Here is a 22,435-nt window from a genome sequence, read left to right on the forward strand (position 1 = left end):
ATAAGGAAATAAGGCACAGAGAGGTTAAGCAATGCACAATACACTCTTTCATTTCTGCTAAAATGTATTATGCCACGACATTCTGATTTCCTGGCAGCCCACGTAATCTGTGATGCTCCTGTGGAGTTTGAACTACAAAACAACTTTCATAATATTTTCCCTAATTAAGGTAGAATGAAGGGCAGTAATCAAAATATCTTGCTGGTTTAATTTGTTAGTAACACTCAAGGGCTCGTGGTACAGAATGCAAAGTTCATATGATCAAACTCTTTGATCATAGCTTATGATCAAAGAGTTTCTTTGACTAGCCCATTAGGTTAAATTCTTCACTTCACGGGGTGGGGAAGCTGTCCCTTTGCTGCCCTGATGGAGATTGGTAGACAGAATTTAGTTGGAACTCAGAAAATTCTCTAAGTAGTGTGTGCCGTTGAGGATATTTGATGACCAGTGGTTGTGTTGTGAACTATAATTTTTGACTAATAAATTCCAGCACTCCAAATGCAGACATTCTCTTAAAGTTCTAATTTATTGATAAATTGGTCTCAAATCTGTAAGTACTAAGAGATAGGTTTCTGTTCTGCAATCAAATGTTCTTCATAAACCCTCTCACAGGGATAATCATCATTATACTGTATATTCTAAACACCTTCACACACATTATCTAAAACTTAAAGTAGTCCCACTTTGGAAAGGAAGCATGGAGGTATTTCTCTAAAACTAGAATGTTCGCTGTTTGCTACCCAAGATTTTTAGATGGGCAATAGCTTTGTAGGGGAAACAAAGCACCATGGAAAGTTCTGGATGCCTCCTCATAAACACAGCAGGCTTGGCTGCATGATTGACAACACTGAGCTAGTCACATTTGAGTCCCACATATTTAAGTACAATCTGTTGGTCAGTCCCCATGTACAGTAATAGAACATTATTCAGAGAGAACATTTTCCATCACATATATTTCTTCTCCCCCAACTTTGTCTATGTGCCAGATGGGGACGTCTTTTCTATTTTAGCAGGCACTTGCCTTAAAGTGTGGAGCCTGGAGCATTTGTCTCAGCTCTTGGATCTCAGGGGAAGTAGGAGTTTCACGTAATAACTCCACTACCTGGTTCATGGAAAAACATACATTATAAAATTTTTAAAAAAATCTTTATCACCTACTTAACCTCACCCAGGCTGGATAACATATATACTGACTAACATGATATTGACCTTTAAAAAGTTATTATTGGAGCCTTCTTTTTCATCTTTAAAGCCATCCATTAAAGCCTACCATCCTTCTTTATTCATTGAAATTGCTACTTTAATACAGCAAATAGAATTCAAGATTTGAGATGGATCTAAACCCAATGCCCCAGTCCTGGCACATAGGCATGGAGGATGTACCAATTTGGTAATAGCATATGAACCAAGGCATTTTTCCTCCAGTGCCTCTAAAATATAATAGCTGTTTGCTGATGTCAATGCTTTGCAGGCTTATGAAGCTGTATGAGTTTCTCTAGGAACGTACCTGGGGAACTCAAAGAGCTTAATCCCATGGGATGCTCCATTCTTCAAATAGAAAATGGGAATCATAATATCTCTTTTAGAGTATCAGTTGATTAGCAATTTTAATACTTGCTACAATAAAAAGTGCTAAGCAGAAAAAAATTCTAATCTCTCTGCTGTGGTTTAGGCATAGACCTGCTTTCAGAGGACATAAGACCTTTCAAGACTTTAGTCAGCCCCATTACCTACAGTCAAATGAAAACAAGCAGTTTACAAAGGTTTACCTCCATTCGCTGCGATTTCAACTGAATAAAATATTATATATGTGCTCTTCCTGTGGACAACTGAGAACAATTTGAGTTGTTGATTACTGGAATCGAGAGTAGAAGTTTTTTCTTTCTTTTTTGCTGTTTCTTTTAATATGGTTTGGGCAATAAATAATAAAATGGATTATATTTATTCATTCACTTGGCAAACATTTATTAACACTACTATGTGCTGGGTGCTGTTTTAGGTGTTGTGAAAACAGCAGCGGCGGACAAAAATCTCCATTCTCATGGAGTTTACACTCTAGGGAGGAGACACAGACAACAAATGAAAATGTAAGTAAAATAGTTTTGTTTGATGGTGACAAGTGTTAAGAAGAAAAATAAACCAGGGAAGGTGGCTAGGGAGTGCTAGGAGGGGATGCAGTTTTAGATAGGTGACCAGGAAAAGCTTCACTGAGAAGGTGGCATTTGAGTGGAGACTGGAAAGAGATGAGGGACAAATCAGGTGGATACCTGGGCAAGAGCTTTGCTGACATAAGGAATGGCAAGTGCAAAGGGCCCCAGGTAGAAGCATGTCTGATGATTTGTTTTTTTTTGTTTGTTTGTTTTTGTTTTTGAGACACTGTCTTGCTCTGTCACCCGGGCTGGAGTGCAGTGGTGTGATCTCGGCTCACTGCAACCTCCACCTCCCGGGTTCAAGCCATTCTCATGCCTCCCAAGTAGCTGGAATTACAGGCATGCACCACAACGTCCAGCTAATTTTTGTTGTTGTTGTTGTTGTATTTTTAGGAGAGATGGGGTTTTGCTATGTTGGCCAGGCTGGTGTTGAACTCCTGGGCTCAAGTGATCTGCCTGCCTCAGGCTCCCAAAGTGCTGGGATTATAGGCATGAGCTACCGCACCCAGCCTGATGAATTTAAACAACAACAAGGAGTCAAGGTGGCTGGAAAAGAGTGAATGGGGAAAGCATTGAGTGTGAAGTCAAAGAGGTAACGGCAGCTTGATCGTGTTTGGCCATGTAAGAACTTTGGTGTTTAGGCTAGGCATGGTGGCTCACACCTGTAATCCCAGCACTTTGGGAGGCCAAGGCGGGTGGATGGCCTAGGGTCAGGAGTTCGAGACCATCCTGGCCAACACAGTGAAACCCTGTGTCTACCAAAAGTTAGCCAGGCATAGTGGGTTTCTGTAGTCCTAGCTACTCGGGAGGCTGAGGCAGGAGAATCGCTTGAACCCAGGAGGCAGAGGTTGCAGTGAGCTGAGATCTTGCCACTGCACTCCAGCCTAAGTGACAGAGCAAGACTCTGGAAAAAAACCAAAAAACAAAAAATCTTTGGTGTTTACTCTGAGATGGGAAGTCATTTGAAGGGTTTGGGTGTTAGTGAGGAAGTGACATGATTTGACTTGCTTTCAAAGAGGATATGTTTGGTTGCTGCATTGAGAGTAGACTATAGGGGAGCAAGAGTGGACACCAGAGACCAGGTAGGAGGCGATTTTGCAATTATCTGTGTAAGAGATGATGATGATGGTATGGGGTGGTGAGATCCTGGATATATTTTGGTGAGATCCTGGATATATTTTGAAAGTAGAGCTGAGAGGATTTGCTATCTGATTGGGTGTGAGGTATCTGAGAAAGAGAGTCAAAATGACCCCTAAGATTCTGGCCTGAGCACTGCAAGAACACAGGTGTCATTTCTGAGATAGAAAAGGCTCCCAGAAGAGTGGGTGGGGGTGATTGGCAGGTGAGGAAGATCGGGGGCTCAGTTTGGAACATGTGAACTTGGAGGAGTCCATTAGACATTCAAGTAAGATAGAGAGGAGGCAGTTGGATATTTGAGACTGGAATTTGGGGGGAAATCTCCAGGCTAGAGATGTAAATCTGAGAATTATTACTATAACATTACTCTGTTTATGTAGGGTAAATAGAGTACAAGGAACAAAGAAAGAAATGGACACATGCTAAAAATATGTAGGTGGTGGTGGTGGGGAAGTGTTTTAATTTGGGGAGCTATCCAGCCAATGTTCTTCCTTATATTAAAGTTCAATTAAAAACATTTATTAGGCTGGGCGTGGTGGCTCACATCTGTAATCTCAGCACTTTGGGAGGCCGAGGCGGGTGGATCACAAGGTCAGGAGTTCGAAACTAGCCTGGCCAAGATGGTGAAACCCTGTCTCTACTAAAAATACAAAAATTAGCCAGATGCGGTGGTGGGCACCTGTAATCCCAGTTACTGGGGAGGTTGAGGCAGGAGAATAGCTTGAACCTGGGAGGCGGAGGTTGCAGTGAGCCAAGATTACTGCACTCTAGCCTGGGTGACAGAGCAAGACTCCGTCTCAAAAAAAAATTATTTTATTTAAAAAAGTATTTATTATTTATTATTTATTTTATTAAATATTAAATTATTTTATAGTCATCAATAAAACTTTTCCTTAGAACTTTTAATTCATTTGAACTAGCAATGTGGGTAAAATGGCACCACATCAGGGCTCTACTATTCTGTGGAATAAAACCTCCTTACCTCATAGGATAACGCCTGTGCATGGGGTGTGGCAGGAACTAGTTTCTTTTCTTTAAACTCCTGGAGGCAGTCATAAATCTGCAGAAGGACAAGGGAGGGGGAATTGATACTGATAATATGACTGTTGCCATTTTGGACTGAAGACTCTGAAAGGGACACCCCAGGCAACTGCACCAACAGCTCAACTGCATGGTGTGTGTTGGTGTTTAGTAAGTTGTGTCTCTAGTTGCCAAAGATAAATGAACTTGAATTTGGTGGCCCCAATGCTTCAAAGGCTTAATTATTGGCTGCTACTGGGAAATTGATCTTCCCCAAGCATTTCAGTAATAAAAAGAAATTCAGGCCAGGCGCAGTGGCTCACGCTTGTAATCCCAGCACTTCGGGAGGCTGAGGCGGGCGGATCACCTGAGGTCAGGTGTTTGAGACAGCCTGGCTGTTATGGTGAAATGCTGTCTCTACTAAAAATACAAAAATTAGTTGGGTGTAGTGGTGAGCACCTGTAATTCCAGCTGCTCGGGAGGCTGAGGCCAGAGAATCGCTTGAACCTGGGAGGCAGAGGTTGCAGTCAGCTGAGATCATGCCACTGCACTCCAGCCTGGGTGACAGAGTAAGACTCTGTCTCAACAACAAAAAAATAGAAATTCAAACTTTTACTTTTGTTAAACGGAGTGAGGGTAGGGTGTCCAGGGCTGCAACCAACAGGGATTTATAGATGATGCATAACGGAACATCTTAAAGGAGGGGCTCTTTGGGACCAGACACCTGTGAGGACCCCTGTATTGGGCACCTGTGCAGCATGCGAGCTGCATGGCTCAGGGCCACCGAAGGTTCTGAATAAGAGGCAGGTGTGCCACATACGCGTCTCTGTACTCCACTTTGCTCTTTGGGGCTGTTTCCCATTCCTCTCCTAATTCTCCATACAAGTTCATTTTTAAAAAATTCCAACTTCATCTCTGCAGACCCTTGGGAATTTTTTTCCATACCAAGATCTAGGGGTGGGTTGAGGACACCAAAGCCTGCCGAGCTCTGCAGTGCAGCCCTTGATCTTATTTTAGGAAATGAGTTTCTCTTACAGATGAAGAAATAAGGACCAAGGGGCCAGCTGAGCCCCAGCCTTTTCTATCCAGATCTGTGACAATGCTGATTCCCTGCTGTATCTCAGGGCCCACACTCAGGTTTACCTGGAAGTGATGAAGGCTGATTGGTGACTCACCAAGGGTCTAGCAGTGGTGAGCAAGGACAATGCCCATCATGAAATTAAAACTCCTATCTTAGCTGATCCTGTGGGAAAATACCTGATAGAAATCAGGTGTTTTATAACAAGCGCTGTGAAGAGTACTTCTTTGTTCATGCCAAAGATGTTGCCACTTTTATTATATAATACTAACATGCATTATAAGACGGACCACATTTCACACGTAAGTGAAGGAAATACAGCCCAAAAAATAACTTCAAAAGGATCTTTCTTAATAACATTTGTTCAGAACAACAAAATTATGGTAGTAGCATCTACTGTCTATTTTTCTACTATCTACTAGATGCTATTGTATAGTGCATGAAATTTTAGCCAAATTAAAAAAAGAATAAACTTTATTTTATTTAATTAAGTTATTTATTTATTTATTTATTTATTTATTTATTTATTTATTTATTTATTTTGAGTTGGAGTCTCCCTCTGTCACCCAGGCTGGAGTGGGGTGGCTCAATTTCGGCTCACTGCAACCTCTGCCTCCCAGGTTCAAGTGATTCTCGTGCCTCAGTCTCCAGAGTAGCTGGGATTACAGGTGCATGCCACTGCATCTGGCTAATGTTTTGTATTTTTAGTAGAAACAGGGTTTGACCACGGTGGCCAGGCTGGTCTCAACCTGCTGATTTCAGGTGATCCACCTGCCTCTGCCTCCCAAAATGTTGGGATTACAGGTGTGAGCCATCACACTGGGCCAGAAGAAACTTCTCAGAATAAGATATTTTGGCGTACCTAAACAGAACTGTAGATATCTTACTTTCTAACTTTAACAGACAAAGAGAAATAATTTTTTAAAGCATTTTGATGTATCCAGAGTTGCTGCAAGGACAAACGGTTGTAGCCAGCTGATACAGTGTTGCCAGTGACCATTGTGGTGGCTGTTTTGTGATTCCAGGGGGCCTCTGGGAGAAAAAGAGCTGTGGGGAGAAAAAGAAGGGGCTACCGTACTCTTCTCCACCTAAGTTAATTCCTTCCCAAGCTAAGAAGTTTGTGTAGCTCTTCTCTGAGAGTTGCCTTCTGAGAACTTTTTCCAAGTTGAAATTTCCTGCCAGTTGATACATGACATCATTGGGTAAGTAGCTGCTATGAGCTGAATGTGTACTTCCAAAATGCATATGTTAAAATCCTCAACCCAAGGTGATGATATTAAAAAGTAAGGCCAGCTGGGTGCAGTGGCTCATGCCTGTAATCCCAGCACTTTGGGAGGCTGAAACGGACGGATCACCTGAGGTCAGGAGTTTGAGACCAGCCTGGCCAAAATGATGAAACCCCATCTCTATTAAAACTACAAAAATTAGCCAAGTATAGTGGTGGGTGTTGTAATTCCAGCTACTCAGGAGGCTGAGGCAGGAGAATCGCTTGAACCCGGGAGGTGGAGGTTGCAGTGAGCTGAGATCAGGCCACTGCATTCCAGCCTGGGCAACAGTGTGAGACTCTGTCAGCCGGGCGCGGTGGCTTATGCCTGTAATCCCAGCACTTTGGGAGGCCAAGGCAGGCAGATCATGAGGTCAGGAGATCGAGACCATCCTTGCTAACATGGTGAAACCCCATCTCTATTAAAAATACAAAAAATTAGCCAGGGTGGTGGCGGGCGCCTGTAGTCCCAGCTACTTGGGAGGCTGAGGCAGGAGAATGGCATGAATCTGGGAGGTGGAGCTTGCAGTGAGCCAAGATTGAGCCACTGCACTCCAGCCTGGGCAACAGAGCGAGACTCTGTCTCAAAAAAAAAAAAAAAAAAAAAAAAAAGGTAAGGTCTTTGGGAGCTGATAGGTCATCAGGGTTCTGCCCTCATGAATATGGAATTAACGCCCTTATACAAGAGACCCCAGAGAGCTGGCTAGCCCCTTTCACTATGTGAGGACACAGCAAGAAGTTACCATTTATGAACCAGAGAGGGAGCCGTCAAAAGACACTGAATCTGCTGCCGACTGGATTTTGGACTTCCTGGCCTCCCGAACTGTGAGATATCAATTTCTGTTGTTTATAAACTATTCAGCTATCCAGCCTGAATGGACTGAAACAGTCATTTTCTACACACTCCCCACAACCCCTTCAGCAAGCAAAGGCTTCTGAGCAAACAGCACTCACCTTTAGCAGAGCCTGAAGCCACGGCGAGTGGAGGAGATCGTACAAGAGACACACTCCATTCACGTCTCTGCTGTAGAACAGACTCAGCTCTTGCAGCACAAGCCTCAGGATCTGGGAGAGGCCTAGGAAAGGAAGAGAGCAGAGATAGGGTGGCAGGTGCAGGTGTAAATGTAAAAGGCAACTCAGACAGCTGGGGCATGCCATGGGGTCTCACCAGGAGTGGAAATGACACTTGATTTCAGACCAAAAGATCTGACTTCAAGCCCTGTTCCATCTCTTACTTTGTGAACGTCACAAAGTCACATAACTATCCGAAACCCAGCTTCTTTGCCCAAGATGAGAAGGTGCTAGCTTTGTCATAGTGTCCTTAACATTGAGTAAAATAATAGATCGTGATGTGCAGATGTAAGATGTCATGAAAGGAAAATGATTGCTTTCCCCTCCCCTATCTTACCAGACTGTCATTTATCCCAAAATTATCTAGTTGTGTTCTGTATCCTCTTTAACTCAAACATGAGTCATTTCATCCTCTCAAAAAATTCTTACTGAGAGTGATATTGAAAAATTCTAATTCCCAATAGATTTTTAAAGCAAAGCTCAGTATTCTCCTGATTAAAGGGTCTAAACAGATTTTAGTGAATGTTCTTTTTTTTTTTTTATAGTATTTTCGTAGTGTTGTAGTGATATTTTGAATGTGAACATCTTAAGAAGTTCTAAGTTTTACATAAAACATTGTTGGGTAAGGGTAAAAAAGGTTTTGAATCCACCATGTCTGTTTATTTCCTTCCTGGCTTGAAATTTGCTCTTAAAGTTATCACTGTTAGGGCAGTAGTACAACCAAAAACGTACAAGATCCTCATAGGGATCGCAGTGAGTCTGTCAGGATTTCTGCCTATTGATTTGATCACATGTCAGAGGTGATACTACTTTCTGGTCTAGAAAAGGAGCCCTGGGGACACATACCATTCTGCGGATTGGTGGCTGTAGAAAGCTTCATGTCCTTCTTGTCTGGTGGATCTGCTCCTTTGTCTGACTGTATCATCCTCCCTGCTGGAGCTTCCAAAAGGAATTCAGGACTAGGAAGCAGGTCAATACACGGCACACAGCTCACTCAGTCACACTGGCCACCAGCTCTCAGCACACTGGAATATATTTTCAACAGCATTTCCTCAGAAGCCAGGCCCTGTGCGACACATTGGGATACACATCAAACGAAACACAGTCTTGCCCTGTGGTGCCTACTCTTAACCATCACCAGCAGCGTGAAAGAGAAAATGACTATTGCATAAAATGCTCTCCCTAACTCCATGTTTTAAAACACTTTTTTAGCCTTTGACAAGAATTGATTTCCTGGAAACCATCCCTACCCATTTTTAAAAAATAAATGACAAATATTACATTTATTTATCTTCCACCTCTTTACCCAGTTGACTTTACCTAGAGCTCAGAAAAGTCTTCCATGGACCAGCTGCACTCAGGTACCCCATTTCCTCTCATTGCACCTTACAGTTCTTCATAGAAGAACTAGCTGGTCTGGTCACAATTGCATGAATTATGGGTTATTACTGAGGCACACTCTTAGAATTTAGAGACAACACTGTAATGATCTGTTTTCTTGTTTTGTTTGGTTTTATTTCTAGAGTGTTTTCCTGGCTCAATCCTACAATCTGTATAGAGTCTAGACAGTTTTCTTTTTCCTTTTTTTTTTTTTTTTTTTGAGACAGGGTCTCACTGTGTTGCTCAGGCTGGAGTGCAGTAATCATGGCTCATATCATGCACCCTTGACCTCTTAGTTTCAAACGATCCTCCCACCTCAGCCTCTCAAGTATCTGGGACCACAGGTATGTGCCACCACAGCCAGCTAATTTTTAACTTCTTGTAGAGATGGGGTCTCACTATGTTGCCCAGGCTGGTCTCCAACTTCTGGGCAATCTTTCCACCTTGACTTCTCTCAGTGCTGGGATTATAGGTGTGAGCCATTGCACCTGGCCTAGACAGTTTTCTTAACCCTATCAGATTTAATACCAGTCTTTGAAAATTAGTTTGAAATGCTTATTTTAATGTTTATTTTTGATATTGCTTTAGGTAGATTTAGTTTCAAGAAGTAGAAACCCAAAATAATTTTGGCTTAGCAGAGTATTTTATAGTCTTGTTCATGTGAAAGTTCAGAGACAGAGAGAATGCAGGGCTAATAGGGCAGCCTTGCTCCATGAAGTTCTCAGGGAATAGGTTCCTTCCAGCTCACTGCTCTGCCACCCTAGGATGTAGTATGGTTCTGTCTACCTGCTCCAAGATGGCAGCTGCAGCTGCAGCCATCACATCTACATTTCAGCCAGCAGGGTAGGAGAGGAAGGGATTAAGAAAACACAGGCAAAGGAAGCATGCCTACTGCTCTTTAAGCAAAGTTTTCTACAAGTTGCCCTACACAATGAAGAATCGCCTCATGCCCTGTATAACTTTCATGTCACTGAAAAACAAAAAAAAACCTGTAGAGTTATCTGAATCTAGACACCAACTTTTCTTTACATATAAACACAAGACACTTTTGCACAGGTTTAATATACAATGGGGAGTAGGGTATTGAGGCAGGGAAGGGAAAAAAGCCAGTAATAGGTTGTTATCAAGAAGTAACCACTGTGGGCAACTAGAGCCTAATCCCACGGGGGAACGCGGGCCAAGGGAGTGAGGGTATTTATACACCAATGGCAACATGAGGGTTTTTATACACCAATGGCAAATTTGGTGTATAAATACCCTCACTCCTTTGGGCCCTGTTGAGAGCCAACAGGTTGAGACCTCTTCCCAGAGAGCATTATTTCTGGCTCTTCCAGCATGCAACATGGATACCTTCAGAGGGACTTGGAGGGGCTAGCAGCTGGAGTGGGCCCAGAGTGCACCAAAATGGTAATGACCAAGGCGTATGCGGTAGGGGTAGGGACCAACAACATTGTTAGAGTAGGATGATAAAGAATAAATTAAGGTTTTTGTTATAAAAGGAACTCTTCAAATTAGTTGTTAAAGACTGCAGTATTGACTCTGATAGGGTTGAGAACCACTGTCTAGAATCTAGACAGATTGTGGGTTGAAGCCAGGAAGGCTATCTAAAAGAAGAAAAGATTATTATCATTTTGACACTAAATTCTAAGGCAGTGAGAAGAGCAACACAGAAAGCTGTTACAGCATTTTGGACAACTTTCCCGTACACATTCCTTTCCAATCCTCCTGAAGTCTTCCAGTTTGCTGGGTTCTACCAAAGCTTGACATCGTTATGCTTTTGACTTGCCCTCCATCACCTACCCTGCCCACTTGCAATTTGAGTCCAATTAAACCATGCATTTTCCTCTGTTCTGCGTTTTTGCCTCTATGGAATCATTTAGCATCACAGTTGCAAATCTGACTCATCTTCCTCCCCAGAGGGGAGCACTTCCAGGGTAGAAAATTGAAAAGGGAGACGGAGTGCCTGCCAGAGAGCAGACAAAAGTCAGCATAGACAGATGAGGCTGACACTCAGGCTGACTCTTACAATTGGTTCCCCTCCAGCATCTCACAAATCACACGTCCTTGGTGAAGCGGTGCAGATTAAACAAGCCAACTGTTGTTCGCATATCATAAGGTGGACCACATTTCTATCATATTTAATGCCCAAATGACTGTGCTGAGCTAGGCCTACCCATTCGGCAGTTGGGGGCATGCACTAGAGACTACAAATTTCTGAAATGAATTTATTGTGAGGGAGCTTTATGGATAGACTGTGCTTCACAAATAGGCAGTGGTTTCTTGAGTGAATGCAATAGTTAAAATAGCTTCAAATAAATCTAGAGCCAACTTCAGGGCTACCTAGATAACTAATTCATATATTCTAAAAGGCTCGTTTTGACCCAGAGTTTCTCAGCCAGAGGCAAAAACAGTAATTACACGAATCTACAACTTATGTAAATTCTAAAAACTGTGCTTGCCTGGTCATCTTCAGGTTCCTATGACAAATTCACTGTGGATTGAAGGTTGTGTCCCCACCCCCAATTCAGATGTTGAAGCCCTAATCCCCATTGTTGATGGTATTTGAAGATGAGGCCTTCGGGAGGTAACTGGGTTTAGTTAAGGTCATGAGGTAGAGGCCCCATCATGTTATTAGTGTCTGTGTAAGAACCATAAGAGTTCATGTGTTCTCCCTCTCCCTGCCAGGTGATGGCACAGTGAGAATCCGGCCATCTGAGAGCCAGGAAGAGAACCCTCACAAAAACCCAACCATGCTGGCACCCCGATCTTCAACTTCCAACCTGCAGAACTGTATGAGAAAATACATTCCTGTTGTTTAAGCCACTGTCTATGGTATTGTGTTATGGCAGCCAAAGTTAAGACAAAACTCCTAGAAAAAAAGTTCCAGAAAATGATTTTCCCTCCCTCCAGGTAGCTAAGAAAACAGTTGCAACTTCTTGCCCTCATAGCACTTCTCATTTTCCCAGTTATCATATCCATTGGCTCACTTAGTGTCTGTCTCCTGCAGATGTAATGTCTGCAGAGGGCCTGGGGAGCAGAGCTGTTGTTTAAAATCTTGTTCACGCCGCAGTTTCACCTGCAGCAGTGCTTGGGCCGTAGTAAGCACTCGGTATGTTCAGTTGTTGTTGGGAAGGGGTAGAACAAGGAGAGGCCAAGATCTAGAAGTAAAAGGCTGATACCTCCCTCAAGGCAGTAGCCAGCAGCTGGAACTTCAATCCTGATGTGGGAGGCAGCTGAACTCCAGAGGCCTGTGCCCTCCCTTCCTTTCCTCCCCGGCCTGGTATCCTGACTTAAACCTCTTTCCCTGTCAAACTTTAAAACTGGGGGCAGAAGGGGATCTTAATCAAATGCAAAACTTTTGTTTTACAGATAAGGAATCTGACATTCAAAGAGGTATTCAGTAGAGTTAACAAGCAGTAAAATCAAGTTTTCCTCTTTTGTTTCCCTAGTCCTGAAAGATGCGGATGCCTGGTAAAAGACTTGCCTTCCTTTCTGTACCAGATTTGTCAGTTGAAACTTACCTATTTCTGCTATCTTGAGAGTGAGAATTCTTGATTGATTCTGCAAAGAAGTAAGCACCCCACCACATGCAATTCTGGACTGAGTACACAGAGAGGATAGCCAGTTCTTGACTCAGAAGATGCATTAGTGTGACTGACTCCTAAGGAATTTGTCCTAAATCTTGTTTTAAAAATCAGTATTTCCATTAGCTTTTAAAAATGTACCATGAAATGCCACAACCCCTTACCCTTATTATGCTTGCTTTTCAAAATAATGCTTTTTACTAGACAAACCCTAAAAAAGCACTTGAAAATGTAATGATGAGAAATGGCCCTTACAAAAATAGCTGGCTTACTCTGGGTCCAAATGCTGTTGATTAGGACCAGGGCAAATGCCCACTGTACTCAATCTTCCTGACAACTCATTATTCCATACTTAAGAAATGGCTTCTCAAAGCAAAACCTGCTCTTTCAAGATCATAAAATTCCCCATATCATTTGAGTTACAATGAAACTAAGCCATTTGAGTTAGATTACCCAGATTTATATCTTTAGCTATTAAAAACTGACAGGCAAGCTAGGCAGTTACGGGATACATCTTCTGGTAACTGAGGATTATTTGCCAAGGTCTCTTACCTGCAAGATTGTAAACATGCAATGTTGCTCCTATCCAGACAAAAGCGTTAGTAGAAGATACTAGTGGCCTGTTAGCTGCCAAAGTCACCTCACTGCTCCCGATAAAACCTCTGCACATCCTCTTTGATGTAATCCACAGATGCCTAACCCAGCCTAACAACTAAATTACTCACAAGCCTTTCCTGCCACCAATCTTCTTAAGTATTCCTTGAACTGAAGTCTAATTTATATCATTTTCAAACCTACATTCTAGTATTTTCTCTCAAATTTCTAACACATAGTTAACAGCAGAAAACACTAATCTTTTTGTTGATTATTTCAAGATGATAGACATTCCACAAGAAAAGATAGCATTTTTAATGAAAGAAGAAAAATGTGATGGGACCGGAAATAATCCAATAACCTACTATCCTTATTAAATCTCTCATGTTATGGTGAGAAAACTGAAGACTCTTCAGCCAATAACAGAAGCCCATCAAAAACAGTACCTTCTGGTCAATCCCCTCCTAAGCCACTGTTCTGAACTTAACAAATAGCGTTTTCGATCTCAGATAGGAGCTACTTCTTTATCTGAAAACTTAATACTGTAGGGAGTGCTCAGTGGGAAGAGCATTTGGAAGGGGATATTGCAGAAAGGAGAGGAAGGTACTGCTGACAGCAAGGCAAAAGGTAGAGACCAAATGGCAATTATCAGAGGGTCATCAGCCCTTGCACCCACATGAAACACATGGCTTTCCTTATCTCTTCATCATAGATGAAAACACAAGCTGAGAATGTGATACATTTGTGTTCTGAGTACAGCATATTTTGTGAAAAGCACTTGTTTCAATACGATTTTCATTTTTAACTCACTTTTAAGAACTTTCAATACATAACCAGCTATGAAATGACATCTCTGGCAGCTGTAGTAGCAAAAAGCACTGGACTTCTAGAGAAGTAGGGAGTAGGGAAGTTCTAGGCTGGAGTCCCAGCTCTGGCAGTGAGCAAATCTTGGTCACTGCTTGTCTGAAAAATGGGGGGAAATGGGGATAACAGCTGCGTCCTTGGGCTGCTGTGAGCATTCATCACGCATCTGAATGATCATTGTAAACTGCCAGGAGTGCCAGGGACTTCTATTTACAAACATTGGCCTGGAGATTTAGGGTTTTTCTTCCAATATACTTCAAAATTTATCATTTTAATATGCTATCTGAAAAGCATATAGTAGGAAGAATCCAAAGTAACTGAACAATTTCATCTGTAAAAGGATGAATTGTAACACGGCTTCTCCTAGAACGGAGATAACCTATCATCATTGGAAAACTTCACAGTGGGTCAATTTGTCTCCAGGTTTTTGTTTGTCCATTTCCACTTATTATCCACCCCCGCCCAGAGTCAGATATTCTGTAAATTTGTCTTTACCAGCCAAATGTGGTTATTTACGTGTTTGTTCAGAAACTCAAAACAATCTCTAATGTAAATGCAAAGTATTCAACATAAACGGATCTTTAAGGATTGGTCCCCTTCTAACAGTGGACAGGCACATTCTGGTAGAGGCAGCAACAAGATGGAAAGGCCTCTTGAGAAAACATTACAACTAGGAGATAATATCTAACGTTTCTAACCAGAATTTTAAAGCCTCACCTTCCCTTCCCTCTATCTGTTTAGGAGGGAAAAAAAATAAAGAGTAACTATCAAAATATGCTTTTCATTCAAAGAAATAATAGATTTCTTTTGAGACCCATGTCCTTGTGTTATTGGGGTCAGAAAGTTAATTTGCTCTTTGCTAGAAAGGGTGCTATAACTATTGGTTTGCGTTTATTTTAAAGACAGAGATTTCTAAAACCGAAGAGGGACTTCTCAGGTCAATATTTAGAGGCATGGATTATAATGTGGGCTACAGAAATACTAAGTGTGGGTTTCCTTTCATTTTTTAGGCTGCCCTGTTCATTTCTTCTACAATCATAAAACAACCACATAAAGATGAATGCCTTTTATTATGAAAATTGCTGTTACATTACAGCCAACATTCCAAAACAGTATTTTAATAAACACTTGCCTTGATTATAAAGTAGAGCAAAAACCATGATCCTTTTCCAAAAGTAATTATCATCTCAGTCACTTAACATAAATCAGGACACTCTGTATGCTCACCACGGTGTAGGAGATGAGATGAGGAAGAGCACCTATGTTATTCAAAACAGCTACTAGTGTTACTTATACAGTATAAACCAACAACTTACAATAGGGCATTTTTTAAAAAGCAAAACACTGAAATGTTGAGGTGCCACAATACTTCTGAGATGGAAAAAGCCACAGCTTGTTTCCTTTTTTCTTCCCATCCTGAGTTCAGTGTGAGGTACAGGGAAGAACAACACCAGGCTGGGGATCGATGCAGTTTTTTGCTTATTTCCCAATTGTTAGTCCTGCTCGAAAACACAGCCTGCATGCAAAACCTCCTCAGGCTGCCATTCACAGGTCTCGGAATACAGCGTTTGTGCATGGACAAATGAGGTTCCTAGCAGCTCAGAGTTGGTGTCTGAATCCAGTGTATTCACTCTCTGTAGTGTGATAAAGAAACCAAAAACAAAATTCCTATGTTCTTTTTAGTCAAGAGGCAGAAGACTCCTATTTGGATGCATTCCACATTTCGGGGACAGGATGTGGTAGTTTTGCACAGAACCTCTCTCATAAAGAAAAAGCTTAGAAAAAGTTAAAACTGCAGTTTAAAAGCTCCTTTCTCCCCTCCCCTGGCAAAGAAACATGATGCACACATGACTGGAAGGGACTCAGGAAGGCAGAGTGTGGTCACTATAGTTTCAAGTACGATCTGGTTCTTGCAAAGGGATCGGGGTAACTGCAGGTGGATTCCGGCAAACCAGAAATTCAAAAATATCCATCAACTTCTTTAATATAAGAAGCTCTACTGGAAGCTTTTCTTACAACTTCATGTAGCTGACATACCCTTTACTGTAGGAAGGGATATCCTCTTCTTTTTTCAAATAGCAGATGAATGGTATTTTTAGAACTTATCATAGGCCAAGAACTGGTCTAATTGATTTTTTACCTCCTTTTCAATCCTTCCTTTAAACTATATATCTGGGCTCAGGGCTCTTATTATTAGTAAGGCTCATTCTAACAACCTAAATAACACAAAGTCCTTTCCAATTTCAACACTGTTCTTTTTTGCCACTACAGGAAGACTCCAGATGGTGTTATAACACTCTGTAGTAGATAATCCAGTTTTCAAGCTGTTATGCAGCCTAGTTAAGCTTCTCACGCTGAATCTGGTAGTAACATGCCTGGAAAAAAGTTCAAAACAATTTCAAACTCACTTTTAAAGAAATTACATAAAGAGAGCAATGCATATGGGTCTAAAGAAACAAAATCCCTTATGAACAAATTCAGTTGATGGCCCAACAGATTTAACCGATTTCACTTTTCCCTGTTCCCTTCTAGTTCCCCTATCTAGTGGCTGTCTTTTGCCTACTTGTAATTAGTATAGACAAAATTTTTTCATTTCCCATCTTATTCTAAAACAAAGAAAGTTTTTTTTTTTACAAGCTATCTAACATTCTTCACCAAGCAGAGACACCACAATTTGCCATTATTGATTGGACATTTAGAGTATACCAATCATTAAAAGGTACAACTCTAATTAGAATCACCTAGTATGATTAATAAATATACAGATTAAGCATCCCTGCAGACGTGGGGAGTCATAACTTCCAGGAACGCATTTTTAAGAAGCACCCTGAATGATAAGTTTCCAGGTATGGGAATTACTCATACCCCAATGAATAGCACATCCAGATAACATGTAACATTTTCCATTCTTTAATTTCTTAGGCTAAATCCCCAGGAGTAGAACCACTGAGTCAAACTCCACATTTTTTAATGTTGTTTATATCTATGTTAGTAACAATTGCTTTCCAAAATGGGCTACTTACCCCATTATCAGCAATGTGGGAATAATAATGACTTTACTATAACCCCACCAGTAACTTTAAAACATTCTTACAAATTTAACAGCACAAAATGGTCCCTTATTGAAATCTGCAGTACTATGATTTTCAGTGATGTTGAGTATTTTTCTACATGTAAACTTACTAGTTCAGTTTCTTCTTTGGTGATCTGTTTAGAGATACTCTTCATATAATGTAAACATTAATAATCAAAGTCATCGGTGGCCAATATTTTCCCCAGTTTCTCCCCTCTTTCAGTTTATTTAATAGAAGTGTTAATGGTAGGCTGGGTGCAGTGGCTCACGCCTGTTATCCCAGCATTTTGGGAGACCGAGGCGGGCAGATCATCTGAATTCAGGAGTTCGTGACCAGTCTGGCCAACCGGGTGAAACCCCATCTCTACTAAAAATACAAAAATTAGCCAGGCGTGATGGCAGGCACTTGTAATCCCAACTACTCGGGAGGCTGAGGTGGAGAATCACTTGAACCTGGGAAGTGGAGGTTGCAATGAGTTGAGATCGCACCACTGCACTCCAGCCTGGGCGACAGAGTGAAACTCTGTCTCAAAAAAAAAGAAGCATTAATGGTATTTTAGTTGAAAAGTTTAAAAAGTTAACCCAGGTCAGAAACCTGACATTGAATTCTAGTTCTTTTTCTTATTTTAATTTACCTGTCTTTCCTTTTCTCTTCCTTTCTCTATATTTAAACCCCGAAGCATCTATGATTTGCTATTCTACCCTCCCTCCAAAACTGCTAATAAGCTATCCAATGCTTTGTTTTACCATTTGTTAAATAATTCCTCTTTTCCATTTTTGTGTTTGGTGTTTCCACTTTCATGTGAAGTTTTTATTACGATAGTATTTATATGGGAGCTATTAATTCTATTTAGGTAATTGTGTATTCCTGGGACAGTCACATACTATTTTATCTTCATTATTATAATTTTATAAATTTTACTAACTGGAAGAGTAGGTCTATTCTTTCTCATTTTTCACAAGTGTTTTTGCACTTTCTATCTGCTGTTCTTTCAATAAACTTTAGAGTGATTCTTCCAAATTCCAAGAAAAATCAAGGCGGGAAACAAATGACTTCTAACAATCTCTCCAGGCCATGCAGATCAAAGAAGCTCATTTGTAATCTATTGGTTACAGTAAATACAAGGCAAAGAAAGAAGATGGAATTCAAATTCATTTACATACTGCCTTCGTGTTTTACCCTTGTTCCATTAAATAGCACTTCTGCTGGAAACTTTCTTGTACCTTAAGAATCCTTTCTGTTTCTTTTTTAGAGTCACAATTATTTATATAAATGTAAGCATTTATAACAGTTTGAATGATCAATTTACAAGGAGGATTAGATAATGAAGAACTTGCTTTAGTATTTTGAGGAACAACTGGCTTATCCTACTTTAATATACTATATAATGTTTTAAAGTGTAGAACAAAATGTGCTCTAAAGGCATTTAAGGTTTGCATTAAATTTTTATACCAAAAAAAGTGGTTAATGGCATTTATAATATGGTAAATGAAAGACAGATATGAAGATAAAAAAGTACTAAATAATAACTACACTCACCTTCAAGGTGGTGAACATTATACCCTGTTCCCCATGCTGAAGATAGGGGTCCATTAGATCCTCAATGAGGTGTACCTCAGAGCCTAAATTCCTAATCCTGCCCCAAAGAGAAAAAGATGCCGAGTTATTTTCACTTATACATCCATTCTCCTTCTGAACCTAGTTGATGGGAAAAAGAAAGAACAACTCAATAAGAAGATAATGCCATAGTGGAATGGGTTAATCAATGTTTTTCTTGTAGAAGAGCATACTCCTGTCATCAGTTCAGAAAATGCAAGCAGCAGGCTTTTAAAAATAATGACTCACTAATAATAAAGTCATAAACCAGTTACCTGGCCCGGAGCACCACATATAAGAAAACGGGAAACAAGTCATCCATGGACCACAAGAAGTCTTCCTGGAGTGATGCCAGGACACTCTGAGAGATCTCCTCAAAAGTCTGCTGGATGACCTTAAGTTTGTCTGATGGGGTAAATGTTGTGCTGTTATAGAAACAATGACAAAAAGATATCCTATCATTTTCTTAATAAAGACATTTGATCATATTTTTTGGATAATATTCCCTCCTAGGGTTCACGTGCCTTAACCTGGACACTTAGGCATTATGAGTCGTTGGAAAGAATGACTTTGTACTCCCATGGTGCTATGAGAAAAGTAGCTTCCAACTGTCCATGATTCATATATCGTTTCCTTTTACCCATGTGAAATCTCATTCTCCTAATATATGCTCTTTTCTGAATGAGCAATTTGGTTCATTTCCCATTGGCTAAAGATGTGATTATGTGGATAAATGTCTGGAATGGCTCTCCACTACTTTTGAAAATGCAAGGTCATTTCAGAGTAAAAGATAATCCAAGGGTCTCAAAAGAGCTTTTCCGATTTCCAGGTTGAGTTTGACACCATCAGCATATAAAGTGGGGATGCTTAAGGCTTCGGTAAAGATAAGACTGTATTAATGATATCTTAATAGACCAAGCACTACTTTGATTTGTGTGGCTTTTCAACAAATCAGAGATTACCTGATCTGCTGCAGACATTCTACTGCTGAGGCAAAACAAGCATCTTTCGTGGTTGGCAAAACCTGCAAAAAAGGGAGTGAAGGTCAAGGAGGAAAACTATTTTCTGCAACAACAAAAATAAATGATATTGATGTCAGAGTGCAGGTCTTTGGTAACAACAGATGCAAACACAAGCTTGGGTACTGTTCTATCAAAGTAAAATGAAACAGTTTTGCTATTTCAAATCCTTCCCATTAGAGAAAACCATATTTGCTGAGGAAAAGAAAATTTACTATACCTTTTTACTCTCTCCAAGGATTGACAAGGTTGCTGGCCAAAATTTCCTATAATGGAATCCATAAATTGTTAATATATGTTGTTACTTATGGTAGACAAAATTCCCATAAAAATAGTTGACAGCTATATTGGCTTCCCTGTCCCCATTAAAAAGAACTGCTCCACAACAGGTTAAGTTTTTATAAACATTCGAGAAGAGATTTAAGAGTTTTTATCATCTCCCTAAGGGATTTGTCATTCTACATCCCAATAACCCTATACATTACAGATATTACCAAATATTTTTCCTTCACTCAGTTTTATCTCATTTCTACTACTGAATTATTCCATTGAAAACAATTAAAGCACAACATTTTAAAAAAGCACAAAAATAAGTAAATACAAAAATTAGCTGGGCGTGTTGACACAGGCCTGTAATCCTAGCTACTTAGGAGGCTGAGGCACGAGAATCACTTGAACCTGGGAGGCAGAGGTAGCAGCGAGCCAAGATTGAGCCACTACACTCCAGCTAGGGCAACAAAGCGAGACTCTGTCTCAAAAAAAAAAAAAAAAAAAAAAAAAAAAGGAGGCTTATTCACTTCTTTTGATAGCACAAATAGTGATTGGGGAGGTGGAATCAGCTTTATCACTGCACTAGAAAGGAAACATAACCATTTAGTATTCCCTGGATAACGAGCAATAATGCCTTCTAATAAAAACAGCGGGGCCGGGCACAGTGGCTCACACCTATAATCCCAGCATGCTGGGAGGCTGAGGCAAGCAGATCACTTGAGGCAAAGAGTTCGAGACCAGCCTGGCCAACATACTAAAAATATATCCATCTATACTAAAAATACAAAAATTAGCTGAGCATGGTGCATCGTGCCTGTAATCCCAGCTACTTGGGAGGCTGGGGCATGAGAATCGCTTGAACCTGGGAGGTGGAAGTTGCAGTGAGCTGAGATTGCATCATTGCACTCCTGCCTGCATGACAGAGCAAAACTCTCTTCCAAAAAAAAAGCACTTCAAAAACTTTAACTTAAAAATTGCAAATGGGGAGGGATGAGAGAAAAGAAGAGAAGGAAGAATGCCAAAGATATGTATTCTGCTCTAAAGAGCTATAAAATACCAGGCAAGATAGCTCACACTTACTATATATACACATACGCTTACTATATATATGTATATATAAAAATATATATCATATATTACTATATATACGAAAATATAATAAAAAACACATTCCGATAAATCAGTAGGTTTCATAATCATCTCCAAATATTCTCAGAAATAAAGATTATTAACTATCACTTTTTCATTAAGAAGTATGCAAAAAAGTAAATAATTACAAGCCATATATATAATTAGATATCGAAGTGCCAAATTTCCAACAATGCTGTTTGCATGTTAAATTAAAACCATTTGGTTGTGCTTATAACTACTACACGTACCTCTGCACCCCAAGAAAGCCCAGGAGAGCAATATCTGGCTGCTTATTTAGTCGAAGGACACATTCCCAGTAAATGTCTTCCTCGCGATCATTATCCAAAGCATAAAGCATAAACAGCGGTGGGTAAAGCCGAGGTAGCAGCACAGGAAGCAATAATCCAGAACTCGTTACTACATAACTACAAAATAATGGAGTGGGAGGAAAGAAGCATTTTTCATATTAAAATTGAATACAGAATCCAAGATACAGCTTCAGTTTCAAAAAGTCAAAAGTAGAGATGGGAAGTTTTAAAGAAGTTATAATATTACTCTGCTCTTTACATATGGAGTTGATATAAGGACATTACCTATAATTTTGTCTTGCAGGAAACTGTGAATTCTTTTCATGAATTAAAAATCTAACTGAAAACCTACTTTGTTTCCATTTTGAGACTGATTTCTCTGAGGTTATTCTAGGTCAGTGTGATGTTACTTCCTTTGCTAAGCAGCCTTTGTGCTCAGATCATCTGTGGTTGCTTTTTCCTGGGGTATGGCTAATGGTACTTGAGAGACCTAAGAGGGACCTCAGAGGGGACACCTACCCAGCTACATTTTTTTTTTTTTTTTGAGACGGAGTCTCGCTCTGCCGCCCAGGCTGGGGTGCTGTGGCCGGATCTCAGCTCACTGCAAGCTCCGCCTCCTGGGTTTTACGCCATTCTCCTGCCTCAGCCTCCCGAGTAGCTGGGACTACAGGCGCCCGCCACCTCGCCTGGCTAATTTTTTGTATTTATTTTTTAGCAGAGATGGGGTTTCACCGTGTTAGCCAGGATGGTCTCGATCTCCTGACCTCGTGATCCACCCATCTTGGCCTCCCAAAGTGCTGGGATTACAGGCTTGAGCCACAGCGCCCGGCCACATTTTTTTTTTGAGACAGGTGTCACTTTGTCACCCAGGCTGGAGCGCAATGGTGCAGTCACA

General features: G+C 40.7%; 2 protein-coding genes across 4 annotated transcripts in view; both read right to left on the reverse strand.

The window, feature by feature from the left end:
- MPP4 (membrane palmitoylated protein 4) overlaps nucleotides 1-8,645 on the reverse strand; it is a 53,206-nt gene extending 44,561 nt beyond the window's left edge. The window contains exons 1-4 of the mRNA XM_010354954.2: nucleotides 8,567-8,645; nucleotides 7,604-7,725; nucleotides 4,270-4,347; nucleotides 1,022-1,102 (exon numbers count right to left, since the gene is read on the reverse strand). Coding sequence (XP_010353256.1) covers nucleotides 1,022-1,102; nucleotides 4,270-4,347; nucleotides 7,604-7,725; nucleotides 8,567-8,645 — 360 coding nt within the window. The remainder of the gene's footprint in view (nucleotides 1-1,021; nucleotides 1,103-4,269; nucleotides 4,348-7,603; nucleotides 7,726-8,566) is intronic.
- Nucleotides 8,646-15,193: 6,548 nt separating this feature from the next.
- ALS2 (alsin Rho guanine nucleotide exchange factor ALS2) overlaps nucleotides 15,194-22,435 on the reverse strand; it is an 82,631-nt gene continuing 75,389 nt past the window's right edge. For 2 of the 3 annotated variants that reach the window (XM_030916803.1, XM_030916801.1), the window contains exons 29-34: nucleotides 21,481-21,657; nucleotides 20,052-20,097; nucleotides 19,775-19,836; nucleotides 19,088-19,237; nucleotides 18,756-18,852; nucleotides 15,194-16,517 (exon numbers count right to left, since the gene is read on the reverse strand). In XM_030916803.1, the coding sequence (XP_030772663.1) occupies nucleotides 16,479-16,517; nucleotides 18,756-18,852; nucleotides 19,088-19,237; nucleotides 19,775-19,836; nucleotides 20,052-20,097; nucleotides 21,481-21,657 (571 nt within the window). In that variant the 3' untranslated portion in view covers nucleotides 15,194-16,478. The remainder of the gene's footprint in view (nucleotides 16,518-18,755; nucleotides 18,853-19,087; nucleotides 19,238-19,774; nucleotides 19,837-20,051; nucleotides 20,098-21,480; nucleotides 21,658-22,435) is intronic. The other variant, XM_030916802.1, reaches the window with a different exon arrangement.

The sequence above is a fragment of the Rhinopithecus roxellana genome, chromosome 14, assembly GCF_007565055.1.
Source record: "Rhinopithecus roxellana isolate Shanxi Qingling chromosome 14, ASM756505v1, whole genome shotgun sequence".
NCBI classification, from domain to species: Eukaryota; Metazoa; Chordata; class Mammalia; order Primates; family Cercopithecidae; genus Rhinopithecus; species Rhinopithecus roxellana.